This window comes from Canis lupus, chromosome 24 (assembly GCF_003254725.2).
Source record: "Canis lupus dingo isolate Sandy chromosome 24, ASM325472v2, whole genome shotgun sequence".
Taxonomy (NCBI): Eukaryota; Metazoa; Chordata; class Mammalia; order Carnivora; family Canidae; genus Canis; species Canis lupus.
This window is the reverse complement of record NC_064266.1, coordinates 6,219,543-6,232,944: the sequence shown is the minus strand read 5'-3', so window position 1 is coordinate 6,232,944 and position 13,402 is coordinate 6,219,543. Positions and strand designations below refer to the sequence as shown.

The window sequence follows — 13,402 nt, the reverse complement described above, 5'->3', positions numbered from 1 at the left end:
AGGCTTAAGAACATTTAATCAATGCTTCAGTTTTCCCGGAGACCCTCTTGGGTTCCTAGATTATAGGAAGGAAAAACACACTGGCAGCCTGCTTTCAGAAATAATTTCTAATTTATCCTTTCCTCGAAGTGAGACAGGAAATGATGAATTTAAAATCTCAATTCCGGGGCACCTGGGTGGCTCAGTCGGTTAAGCATCTGCCATCAGCTCAGGTCATGATCCCAAGGTCCTGGGATCAAGTCCCACATCGGGCTCCCCATTCAGCTAGGAGCCTGCTTCTCCCTCTCCCTCTGCCTGTCACTTCCCCTGCTTGTGTGTGCATGCGTTCTCCATCTCTCTCTCTGTGTCAAATAAATAAGTAAAACCTTAAAAAAATAAATATATAAAATTGCAGCATGCATGCAGCTACCAAACACTTGAAATGTGGCGAATGCAGTGGGAACATGGAACTTCTCATTTTTATTTAATTTATTGGTTTAAATTTTTAAACTATACTCAATTGGTATACTGGAAAACTTTTCAATGTGTTTGGAATATAGTTAATATGAGAATCTATTTTTCAACTGTAAATTTTATAAAATCAAAACACTGATCAAGTGTATCTTATACAAATTTAGCATCTGAATTGAGATATATTGTAAATGTAAAATTCATGAGTGTCAAGGACTCATAAAAGAGTATAGGGCAGCACGGGTGGCTCAGCAGTTTAGCGCCTGCCTTCGGCCCGGGGCATGATCCTGAAGACTCAGGATCAAGTCCCACATCAGGCTCCCTGCATGGAGCCTGCTTCTCCCTCTGCCTGTGTCTCTGCCTCTCTCTCTCTCTCTCTCTCTCTCTGTGTGTGTGTCTTGCATGAATGGATGAATAAAATCTTTAAAGAAAAAAACAAAAACAAGCACCCTCCTCAAAAATTTAAAAAATAAATAAAAAATAAAGAATATAAAATACTTTGGTAATAATTTTTATATTGATTATGTCAAAGTGGTAATTTTTTATATAATAGTTTAAATAGAGGGTAGTGTTAAAATTAATTTCAGCTATATCTTTTTATTTTTTTAATGTGGTTATTAGAAAATTTTAAATCCCTACTCTGTGGCTTGTACTATACTTCTATTAAACATTGCTGACTTAGACTAACACCTAGCAGCACTGGACCCAGTCCTGCTGGAGAACCTTTAGATAGGGTGCTTAAGAAAGGTGGCTCTAGCCTTTGCTGGGCTGTAGTTTCTTCACCCATAATGAAGATATTAAATTAAACAAGCTTCCAAATCCGGGCCAGCTGTATAAAAGATTGTCCCCTGAAATTACAGACACATAGTCACACCCCCACCTCCAAATAAAACCTTTTTGAAAAATAGTACTATATTTGGCTTTACCGGTTTATCCTCAGTTTTGTACAAAATTATTTTGTAAGTTGAATGCTTGTCTTCATCTTGGGAGGTGACTGTATTTTGGGGGGAGGGAGGAGGAGGCTCGGCTCTGAAATCTTATCATCACCAAGTTTACAGAGCATCCTGACAGAGACCTCTATTCTAGAAACAATGAGGGGGATGGGGGTTGTGAATCTTATGAAAGAAATACCAGCCCCAAACACTAGAAAAAGCAGCAGCCTACTTTCTGTCTTTCCTCATAGAAAGGAAATCTTTGGGGTCAGGGAAGTTTTTTATTCATCGCTGCATCTCTAGTGCCTAGAGCAGTGCCTGGCACACAGTAGGTGCTCAATAAATATTTGATGAATCGACGGAGCTGCATATTGGCACTTGAAGTGATTTCTAGCAGCGCCCCTCTGTCCATCGGAAAGATATCTGGAAGCAGGGAGAGGCTCTTACCCAGGAACATTTTGAGATTGAATTTCAAATGTTCCAGAGATGAAAACAAGATTGTTCCATTCTTTCCAACTCACCTATCTCTTCCTTTCCTCACTGATAGGGTCTAGACGTGTGGTAACAGCTCATGTGTTACAAACCATGTCTGCCTCAGAACAGACTCGACTTCCAAATATCCTATCGTGGCTGATTTGTAAGCTTAAGCATCCTTGATTTAGCTATTAAACAAATCCACATGTTTATTAATTGGATTCTTTTCAAGGAAAATTATGTGTCCAAAGGATATCCATCTCACAGTTTCAGCAGATTCCTATAGTTAGTACATCTTGGCTCATAAGTTGAAAGAAATGAAAATTGAGCTTAAAAACTGTTTTAAATGATTCAAAATTCTGATACTTCTTTCCACAATGCCCTGCTAGTGCAAAAATGCCACAGCTGAAGTGGCTTTACCAGTGGTGGGCTGTCTTGGATATCATTTGTGTTTTAAAAAAAAGACACTGAGTTTGAGTCTCCTTGGAAAAACAGATGCAAATTAGCCCCTGGAGCCCAGCAGCTGTTATGAAAGCAGAGGACTGGTGGGCTCCTTCCCATTGGCTGGGGGGATTTACCCAGATGTCTGGCTTCCACATAAAAGATAGGAACCACTGCAGTCAGTTTCCACTTCCAGTTAAAGGACGACAGCAAAAACAGCAAAAAAAGGAAGATGGCCAGACTATTATTACTTTTCCTCCCAGGTCTTGTGGCCATATGTGCCGTGTGTGGAATATTTATGGACAAACTTGCTTCCAAGAAGCTCTGTGCAGATGATGAGTGCGTGTGTAAGGACATTTTTATGCCTTTTGTTATTTTTCTATTTATATAATTGAAAAAAAAATCTGCTAATAGTCAAAAATCTGATTGGGCTTTAAGTGAATCTTCTCTAATGTCTATGTCGTTAGCATTGCTTCTCCTGGTCTGTACCTCTATCTTACTACAGAGAATTCTCTTGGTTAAGATCCTGTTGGGTGCAGCTCTCATACCATGGCTATGGCACTCTTCTTCAACTGAACAAGAGCTGTAAACTGAGAGTTATTACTCACTCTGATTTCCTAGTTTTCTGATATGCTTGGCCTTTTTACTGTTAGAAAAGCTAGGAGACTAAAATGTAGTCATTTCAATGTGTGTGTTTTTTTTTTCTTCCAGATACTATTTCTCTGGCCAGAGCTCAAGAAGATTACAATGCCCCAGACTGTAGGTTCATTAATGTGAAAAAAGGACAGCAGATTTACGTTTACTCGAAGCTGGTAAAAGAAAATGGAGCTGGAGAATTTTGGGCTGGCAGTGTAAGATGAGATCCTTACAAATATACACACATCTTGACATATGTTGCTCTTAATTTTTTCTCTATGACCTACCTTCAATACATTTTAGTCTTTAAAACTAGCTCTTATGAACAATGTAGAGGTTGTAAATGCAAGTTGCACAAATTCACATGTATTTGCTTTTCTTGCACGTTGAAAAAACAAAATTTCCTAACAAGACCAAACACAGGTTTATGTGATGTGTTGGCAAGAACTAGGCAATCACATGGGGACTCGAACATCCCAAAGAGTTTGAAATTTACTCAAATGTTTGAACAGGTTTGCCAAGTAAAAGGCATGCGTGTTGGCTGCCAGTCTCCACTTCAATATTTTAAAGGAAACTAACACCCTCTTCAGTTCCAGAGAATCTGCTTTCTTCAGTGAGAACCTGCTGGGGTAGACCCTCCGGAGGGACGAGGCAGGGCTGGTTTCCTGTCTGCATTTGCAGATCCACAGATAGATTCTCAAGTAATGAAGAATCAAATCTTAAATTCACTCCAGTATCTGTGCCCTTGAATTTTTAACGACTGAGAAATGCCAGTTCTTTAAAATACAAGTATCTATTTAGTTTCTTCTTCTTCTTCTTTTTTTTTTTTTTTAATCTACCGACTTTGTCTATGGGTTCCAAAAAGATTTTGGGTGGCTCACAAGATTGCATAAAATAAATGCTCAATGAGACTGGGAAGAACAGGCCGCAGAAGAGCAGATACACACTTTCTGTGGGTTGACTTAATTGCTGTGAGTGAACTTCAAATTCGGGTCTGAGGCCCCTGGAGCCCAGAGTAGAAAATTGAGGCATTGCCATTATGTAATTCTCATTAACAGCACATGTGATGCCAGAGGGTTTCTAGAAGTGGACTCACATCAGCAATCCCCTGACTGTTACTCTTCTGGGTGCTCAGGTTTATGGAGATGACCACGAGGATGAGATGGGAACCGTGGGCTATTTCCCCAGCAGCTTGGTGGAGGAGCAACACGTGTACCAAGAAGCCACCAAGGAAGTCCCCACTACGGTAAGTGTCTCAGAGCAGGCCAGAGGAGGCCTCAGACTCTGGGGTCATGCAGGTGTCAACAGTGCATCATGTCACTTACAAGATGTATGGAGCAAACCCCTTGCCTTGCAGTGGGTGCTTCCCTGAGACTGGGAGCTTTGGGAGAGCATTTACCCCTACTCTAGGGTTGAAAGGTTACTGAACTTTCTCCACTGGCCCCCTTTTGTTTTTAGATCCAAATTATCCTGTTAAAGAGTCCACATCACAAAGAAAAAAACTAAAAAGTATTAATGGACTCTTAACTGATGTTGCATTTATTTACTAAAACACTTGGGCTGGGGAAAAAAATGGTACCTGTGTTTAATTGACTCAAAACGTCCTAGAAAAAAAAATCTTTAGATACTTTATTTCTGTGGTAGATTCTACTTACGTTTGAAAAAGAAATTACGCTCTTTCCAATGCCCTGGGGTCTTGTGAACCCCAGAAGAGAAATAAAAGATCCCCTTTGAGCTACTTTGCAGGGTGGTTGTTTTGAAGAGCTTCTCCTAAGAACTAACTGCTGCGTGACATAATGCAAAACATTGCCCAGCCCACACAAACGGGACTCGCCTGTCATCACTTCTGAGCATTGAGCTTGAAGGTGTCCAATAACCACAAATTAAAAGTGTATTTGAGAACCTTCATTTTTAAGTAGTTTTTGACTTAAAGCGATAATTAGATCATATTCTTTGGGGTTCAACCTTATTTAAATTCCAAATTTCCCTTTGATTACCTATGATTTTTAAATAAAGAAACTGCCTTTGTTTTCAGGCCCTGTTGCTCAGTTCAATCTTGTTTGTTTGTTTTCCAGGACATTGACTTCTTCTGTGAGTAAGAAATTAGACAAACCTGCAAATAGAAAGGAAAAACTAAAAAGAAAAAAAAAAGTCCCTAATTCCTGACTTTTGTTTCAAGGCTGTGTTACCTTACAGGCCGGCTGGGCCTTCAGCGCCAGAGGTGGCAGATGACAGAGGGGGTTCCACTCAGTTTTCTGCTGGCCTGGTCTTCCCACCACCTGGGCAGGGTGACGTTCAACTCAAGTGGGAGAACTGAAAGCAGAAATTATGTTTCAGCCTAGAGAATCTTCTCTTCCACAGGGCTGCATACAGATGATAGTACAGTTGTGTGACTTCTAAATCGTTCTTGCCAGCTCTTTGGCTCTTTATACAAACTTGGTAGGTCACAGGTCTTCCCTTTGGACATGCTGTTTTGTAATTATTTGTCTCACTGGCCATTTGGAGTGTTATAATGTACCCAAAGGGGCTAAATCCTCAAGGAGTACTCTAGGATTGTTGTTACTTTTAATATTTGATGCCTTTGGGTTGTGAAACTAGTGGGAGTAGAGGAGCTCTTTGGACTCATAGATATTTAGACTATGCCTTTTGTTTTTAAAAATAAATCACAAATTATTTCAATTGAAATTTATCTTCTAATGACCAATTTACCTCTCCCCAAATTTTAAATATGTGTGTATGTAATAAGGATGGAGCAGCTTATGAAATATTTGTAATGGAATAGTTCCCCCTTCATATGTGCTGTTACTGCAAACATTCGAGCTTCAAGTTCAAAGACTAGGTGTGGGGGGTAGCACAGAAAGTCTATGGGTTGTTTCTCTACTTCTCTTTCAACTTTGAATATCCTCTTCCTGTGCAAATTCCCCCAGTCAAGGATAATGTGTGAAGCAATCTGGTAAGGGGATTGGTGGTCCCAATGGATGTATACATTTTTCTACATTTAATTGGATATTTGCTTTGACTGTGTATTCCTCGTATAATTCTTTTTATGTAGTCATGAGTCTTTGTTTACATGTAATTAAAATGCCTATGCTCAAAACAATTCCCAATTTCTGACTTAAAAAAAAATTGTTTTAAGAAATTTTTCACCCTGGGGTGTCAAAAGTCATGGAGAAGCTTGGAAGTGGGGTTAGTCTTCAGTTTTCTGTGGTCTGTTCATCCCACCAGCATGAGGAGGCGGGCATTTAGGACAAGTTGGAGACTGGGACCACCCGGGGTCATTTTCCCAGCGCTGTCCACTGTGGTTTGGGGTGAATATGTTTTTGCCAAATTCCTATGGGATTCCACCATGTGAAATGGTACTCCAAAAGAAGCCCCCTCAAACCCAAACCTACCTGTCCACGATCTCTGTCTTACTGTACTCCATACAATGTTTCAGGAAGCATCTAGGGTGGTCAGCACAATTTTAAGTAAGAGGCATTTGGTCTACCTCTGTTTCTATCTGCCTCTCACTTGCTGGCTTCTCTAGTCCAGGTACCCCATTATCCCTCGAGACACCCAGCACCCCCATGGCACTCCCATGGCCAAAGCCCCCATGCATCTGGCCTCGTGCTTCCAGCCTTCCTCCCCAGGCACAGGGCTCTGGGCCACAGTCCCTCCTGGCAGCACCTGGCTCCCACTCACCAGAACCAGTCTCATCCAGGACTTTTGAGGTCACTGATTGGTTTCCATCTCCTGGGGGCCTAGCTGCATCCACAGAATGAAAGCACCTGCAGGGACTTTTAAACACCGTCTAGCCATTGGAAGATAAAGTGCCACCCCTGACCCAGCGGCAGCTTGGGCCTCTCCTGGGAGCTGGTTAGAATGTAAGGGGCACGCTGCAGACTCTCTGAATTACAATCTGCATTTTAACAAGACCCCAGACTCGAGATCCATGTATGCATTGTAGGGCAAGAGAAAAACCTCCTTCTACCCTCCTTGGATCTCTGGCAGGGCCTCAGAATTAAACTGACATAGACAGATTATCAGGAGAAAAGCATGTGTGTTGAATGTAATATTTTTACATGGAGATGGGAATCTTCAAAGAGAAAATGAAGACACAAAGAAGCCATTAGAGCCACATGGCTATATACCTTTTCAGACAATGAATAATAAATTGTGTACATGACAAGACAAAGTGGCTCGGACTCAGGACAGTAAATTGTGGCCCAGTGACTAGGAATGTATAAGGAGACCTGTGGAAGATAAAGGTGATTTCAGCAGGTTTGTTTGTACAGGCCCATCCCAGGGCCAGCTCCCAGTGCCCAGTGATAAGAGCATTCTCTTCCCAGCACACGAAGGGCACCTTCCTCGTGGGAAATTTTATGGCCTGTTTTAGGGCAGAAAGGGGGAGGTCGGAGAGCCCTTCTGGCATCTGTGCTTTCTCAACCGCATTCAGCTCAAAATGATCAATATGCCACAGTGACATCTTTTGGGGTAGCGTGCTCTGAATCCCTTGGACATGAGAGGTTTTGAGAACCACTGATTTTAGTTCTCTCCTCTCATCTGACACATAAATAAATGAAAAAAGCTTGAGTACCGGAGAGTTGATGCAGCTCTCCCAAGGTTAAACAAGCAGGGTTTCAACATTCCTTTTTTTTTTTTAAAGGATTTTATTTATTTATTCATGAGAGACACACAGAGAGGCAGAGACACATGCTTAGGGAGAATCAGGCTCCCTGTGAAGAGCCCGATGCGGAACCCCAGGATGATGACCTGAGCCAAAGGCAGATGCTCAACCACTGAGCCACTCAGGTGTCCCAGTCAACATTCCTAACCCGGTATCCCTACCCCATGTTGCAGACACTGGCTCAGTAGTCTGCTCGTCTCTATGTTAGAGGAAAGGCAACCCTGGGGTGGAGAAGTGAGAATCTGGGGGGCAATGAGGCCTTCTAGGACCCATTCCCACTTGGAGAATCTTCCTTCCCTCCCTCAAGGAGCAAGGATATCTTGTACCTCGAAGAGGTTCTCAATCACTGACATTGCTGCTTGGCAACCTCAGGAGCTCAAGAAATCGGAGACTAGGCCCTGGGAGGGCATGAGGAGACAGGGAAAGAGGTAGAGCACTCCAGATGGGTAGCTGGCAGTTTCCTGAAGCAAGGGACATAACACGAGGTTTGTTGTGGCAGCTGCAAGGCTGTTCGGGTCCACTTCGAGGGTCAACTGTTGGTCACGTCCTCTCTAAGACCTCCCCCAACAGACATTAAAGAAAACAAAAAACCCCAAACAACTGGGCCTAGGGATTCCTGAGGGAATTCCAACTTGTAGGTTTCCTCTGTACTCCCCAAGCTGAAGGTGTGTGTGTGTGTGTGTGTGTGTGTGTGTGTGTGTGTGGAGTGTGGTGTTTAAATTTTTCTATATAGTTGTCCTGTTTCCTCTTGGGAGAGAAATAAGGATTTCACTGTCCTTTATGTATATACAATGGAACATTCCTCAGCTACGTAAAAGAATGCAATCTTGACATTTGCAACCACACGCATGGAGCATTATGCTGAGTAAGATAAGTCAGGGGAAGGCAAACACCAATCTGATTTCACTTATGTGGAATTTACGAAACAAAGAAACAAAGAAGAAGGAGACAACCCAAAACACAGGCTCCTTTTTTAAAAACATCTTTTTTCAAAAGACTCTTAACTATAGAGAATCAAACTGGAGGTTGCCAGAGGGGAGGTGGTGGGAGTTGGGGGAAGTAGGTGCTGGGGATTGAGAGGACGCTTACCGGGATGCACCCTGAGCCACGTACACAGCTGTTGAATCACTATGCTGTACACCTGAAACTAATTTAAAAAAAAATAGAATTTCCTCATCCCTGACCTCACAGAACATGGGAGACAATATGCACAGTGGCCACAGGTAGTCGAGGCAGGTAGATTTCAGGAGCCAATTTAGTGCGAATAGTGAGAGTTGGCCTCAAGCAGATCTACTCGATGGGGTTAACAGAGCAAGATGAGAGAAGCGGTGAGGCCCATCAGAGGTGAGAAGAGTCGGGGCATGGTAGACACCAGCAGGCAGTAAAAAGAAATGTAATCTTGTTTAAGGGAACTGAGTAATTGGTGGCTCAGAGGGGTCCAGGGGACAGAGCCCGGGGCACCGCGGAGCAAGGTGGGCTGTTGCTCCTAGGTAGGCCGTGCATGCTTGAGTAAGGTTCTGACCTTGCTGGAGCTCGGTTTTCTTGTCTATCAATGAGGTAAACAGCGTCTTTCTTGCTGGGTTGTTGCGAGGCATAAATATAATGTGGGGTGAAAAAAAAGGGGGGGCAGCCTGGGTGGCTCAGCAGTTTAGCACAGCCTTCACCCCAGGGCATGATTCTGGAGACCCGGGATCGAGTCCCACATCGGGCTCCCTGCATGGAGCCTGCTTCTCCCTCTGCCTGTGTCTCTGCCTCTCTCTCTCTCTCTCTCTCTCTGTGTGTCTCTCATGAATAAATAAATAAAATTTATATATATATATATGTATATATATATATATATATATATAATGTGGGGTGTAAAATAGAACACAGGGGGCTCTGGGAGTGGGACCCCTAAATGGCAGCCAGTAATATCTGACCCGGGGGGTTGGAGGGAGAATGGACTTCCCTCAAGGAGTTGTGCTGTAATCTGCCAGATGCTTCACTGGTAAAAAATTATAATTTCCCGTTCAGGCCATCTGGAATTTCTAAATCAAAGATATTTCCAGATTGCATACTTTTTTTGTTGTTTAATTTATTAAAAAAAATAGACCTGAAATTACCTGAAATAATCCATTAGCAATTTGGTGACATGGTACAGAGTATATGAGTGTAATTTTGATGAGTGGTCCACAGGCCCTCATTCACCCCGATGTGTGAGGGTCACTCGCATCCCACTAGGGACCACCACACCTTATAAGAATCAATATATTGGGTTCTCTCTATATTTTTTACCTTTGAGACCTACAGCCAGATGGGTATCAGTATGTAGATTAATCATATTTAGGCTCAACAAGGTTGCATTGTCTCATTTGCATAAAGCCATCCTAGCAAGGATGTCAATAGCAACATCTCTTGGGAAACCTATTATTATTTTGGAGGGGAGGAGGGGCGGAGGGAGAGGGAGAGAGAGAATCCTGAGCAGGCTCCGTGTGCTGAGGGCACAGCCCCGGGCAGGGCTCCATCTCACAACCCCAAAATTACAACCTAAGCCAAAATCAAGAGTCAGTCACCCAACCAACTGAGCCACTCAGGTGCCACAGAGTATCAGATTTCTTATTGGCTACATCTTTGTTATGTTAAACGATCCTACAATAAATACAAGTGATTTTTATAAATACAAGTCGTTTTGGCTATATGTGGTGGTTTCCCTATATTATGTTGAAGCCAAAGGACTGACTGTAATGTGAATTGTTGTAGACTTGAGACCCCTTGGGGCTCTTGCGCGCCATGTGGCATGATGGCTCAGGCTTCTGTCATTTGTGTGGCCATGTTCATGTCACTGAACCTCTTGCCTCCCATTTAAGTCATCTACACATAGGAATAATAATGCCTTTGAAGATAATAATAACTAACTTTGGGGGGTAACTATGAGGATTAAATTAAATGAGATACAGTATGCAAAACCACCCAGCCCGTACACAGTGGGTGTGTAGTCAATGGTAGTAAAACTCACTTCAAAATGAGAGGATTTTAAAGCGTTTTTGAAAATTTGAAGAACTGCACTTCTTTTGTTTATTTGTTTAGTGAATCAAAAGTATGTCTTTAGCATCTTTTCTTTCTAGAATACTTTCTTAATTTTCCTTGGCTTTTTGGAAGTTGTATACAAGGCATCCTGCAAATACTGAGCATGAAGATACGAACACACATGCACACATACATGGATGCAAAACTTGGCAGATGCTCTATCTAATGTGTGCGATGGCACATCTCCCCTGCCTTCGTTATCAGCGGAGTGTCTCTGGTGCTCTGTCAAAGAGACATTTAAAAAACACCTGGCAAAACAGAGCCCTAGTGCTCTCCAATTTCCAGCTGTTCCCTTCCACACCCTCTTTTATCCTTGGAGAATGTTGCAAATGGCAGCTGGCCATGGGATTCTCTGCCCTATCTGGTGCCCAGCCAACAGTGACTTGACTTGACTTCACATACTCCTGAGTGTTTGTGATTGTGATATATGCTGGAGATGACTAATAAATAAGTGGCCAGGAGCCCTTTTGAGTAAAACCCTTGCAGTACTGCAGAAACTATGAACATTGACCTAATTATCCAGTCTATAGATTTGGAGGACACCTCATTTTCAGAGTACAAGCTTTTGAATTCCCTTTCTTGGCCACTTCCCCAGAACAAATATCAGCAAATGGCAAGAAAGGACAATTTAAGGCAGGGTTTTGATCATCCCAGGAAAGCACTAGGAACTCCTCCCTGCAAGTCAGGCAGCATATCCCTGCTAACAGCAAGTCTTTTTGTTAAAAGTCATACCTTTTGTTCAAGGAGGAAAGTGGTTGGGAATGCTACTTTTCCTTTCTGCAAACCTGTAAGAGATTAATCAGAATCCACAGCAGGTATTAAAATCAGAGACCTATCCTTTCCATTCCTGACCTTGAGTTGTGTGTGTTTTTTTTTTAGGATTTTATTTATTTATTCACCAGAGACATAGAGAGAGAGGCAGACACATAGGCAGAGGGAGAAGCAGGCTCCATGCAGGGAGCCCGATGTGGGACTCGATCCCAGGACCCCGGGATCACACCCTGAGCCAAAGGCAGACGCTCAACCACTGAGCCACCCAGGTGTCCCCTTGACCATGAGTTTATAAAACTCTTTCCTAACCAGGCCTGGCAAGATTTTTCAGACTTGCCATGGGAAATGGAGTAACTGGGGTGATTGTTGGAATGTCAGGCCTCAAGTTAACTTTGCCAGAAACAACTAAGTTATTGGGGCCCTTGCCCCTTGCCCCAGATGCTTTTGTGAAGACAGTTTGTGTGAAAAATATTGGAGTCACAGCTGACTTAGCTCATTGTCCGCAGCATGACTAAATTCAGCAGCAGTTTTTGTGCAGTGAAGTTTTAGAACACTCTAGTGGATTTCATAAGCTTAGGAGAAAGATAAGTCAAGGTGGCAGTGCCTTTAGCATCACCCACTCCTGACCCTAGATAAATGGGGGCATTTATTGCTTCTTGTGTTTATTGGCTGAGGAGACGCTTGTGCCCCCATGGATCCGATTTAATACAGGGAGATATTAAGCACTTTCATGTAGTATTTAAAAAAATCTCTGGAGGCAGCGAGTATTTCAGATCTGAGTGGAGAGAAGAAATAGGAGTGAGCACCAGGAAGAAAATCTAATTTCTTCAACAATCAGCCTCATCTATCTGAAATGATGAGGGGGGAAAAAGTAAGAAAGAAATTACACAAGCTAATACTATTCCATGTTCTATCCTTGAAATACAATTTTGGAGACTTTAAAGGCCTTCTCATGTTACAATGTCTGACTGCATCGCCTGCAAATACCACCGTCTATCAGTAATTTAATCGGGAAAAGAGTATATTGATCCACATGCTTCAGAGAATCCACCTTCTAACCCATCATTAACAAAGACAGAGAATGCTCCCCAAGCTGTGATTTAAATATTTTTCTAAATGGAAATGACTTTTCTGTCACCCGTGAGCAATTGTTTTAATCATTTCTTTGCAAGCTGTGCTCAAGTGAGTGTGTTTGGGAGGTAAAGATGAGATGGTGCTGGTAATACCCACGTTCCCTGCCTCTCATCTCTTCTTATCCTCTGTTCCCCCTTTTCCTATTTGCTTCAGCAGGTGAATTTATCCTGGCTGAATGCTTCAGTTGGGTTGGGAATGTTAACCCCTTTGAGCAATTCTATGTCAAGCTAGGGGACTGGGGTAGGGAGGTGTTGGGGGCTGAGTGGCAAGGGTGTGGGAGAGGTAGGGGGAACCCAGGTCAGCTTTGAGATTTCTACAAACCAGAAGCAGAACCCCTGATGTGTAGTCCCTAGCTGGCCATCCACCCACCTGACTGGACCCCAGTCACTAGGGTTCACAGTTCCCTCCTCTCTCGCCAGCCCCTCTGGTGACAAAATGATTTAAGGCTCTTTTTGTCTGCCCCTAGATCTTTCCCTGAGCCTAGGATCCTAGTAATGATTAATACTGCCACACGGATTTGCAGAGAAAACTTGAGCCTTGACTCCCAGGGGTGCATGCAGGCATGCTGGTTCCGCCACCAGCCTCAGCTGGGCCCATGGGGGGCAGCAGGCAGGAGAAGGAACAGTGGGTTGGCAATGCTGGTCTGTCCTGCAGGAGAAGGCCACTCTAGGTGAGATGTGTCCCCCAAGCCCGCTGTTATCTGAGGCAGGCAGATAGATGATCACAGGAGAAGAGAATCACTATTTCTTGAGCACCACCTATATACCAGTGTCTCCTATGAGGCTCTTTAGAAGCAGACCCTGACCTGAGGACTGGTTTACAGTGATCTACG

General features: G+C 43.1%; 1 protein-coding gene across 2 annotated transcripts; it reads left to right on the top strand.

The window, feature by feature from the left end:
• Positions 1-1,043: 1,043 nt before the first annotated feature.
• Positions 1,044-6,072, top strand: OTOR (otoraplin). Of its 2 annotated transcripts, XM_025469251.3 has the most exons (5): positions 1,044-2,644; positions 3,009-3,148; positions 4,069-4,179; positions 5,009-5,024; positions 5,130-6,072. In XM_025469251.3, the coding sequence occupies exons 1-5, from the start codon at positions 2,530-2,532 to the stop codon at positions 5,273-5,275; spliced, it is 528 nt and encodes a 175-aa protein (XP_025325036.1). In that variant the 5' UTR covers positions 1,044-2,529; the 3' UTR covers positions 5,276-6,072. The 2 variants fall into 2 exon arrangements, with proteins under 2 accessions (XP_025325036.1, XP_025325037.1); XM_025469252.3 differs by having other exon boundaries at positions 1,058-2,644; positions 5,009-6,072.
• Positions 6,073-13,402: the final 7,330 nt, after the last annotated feature.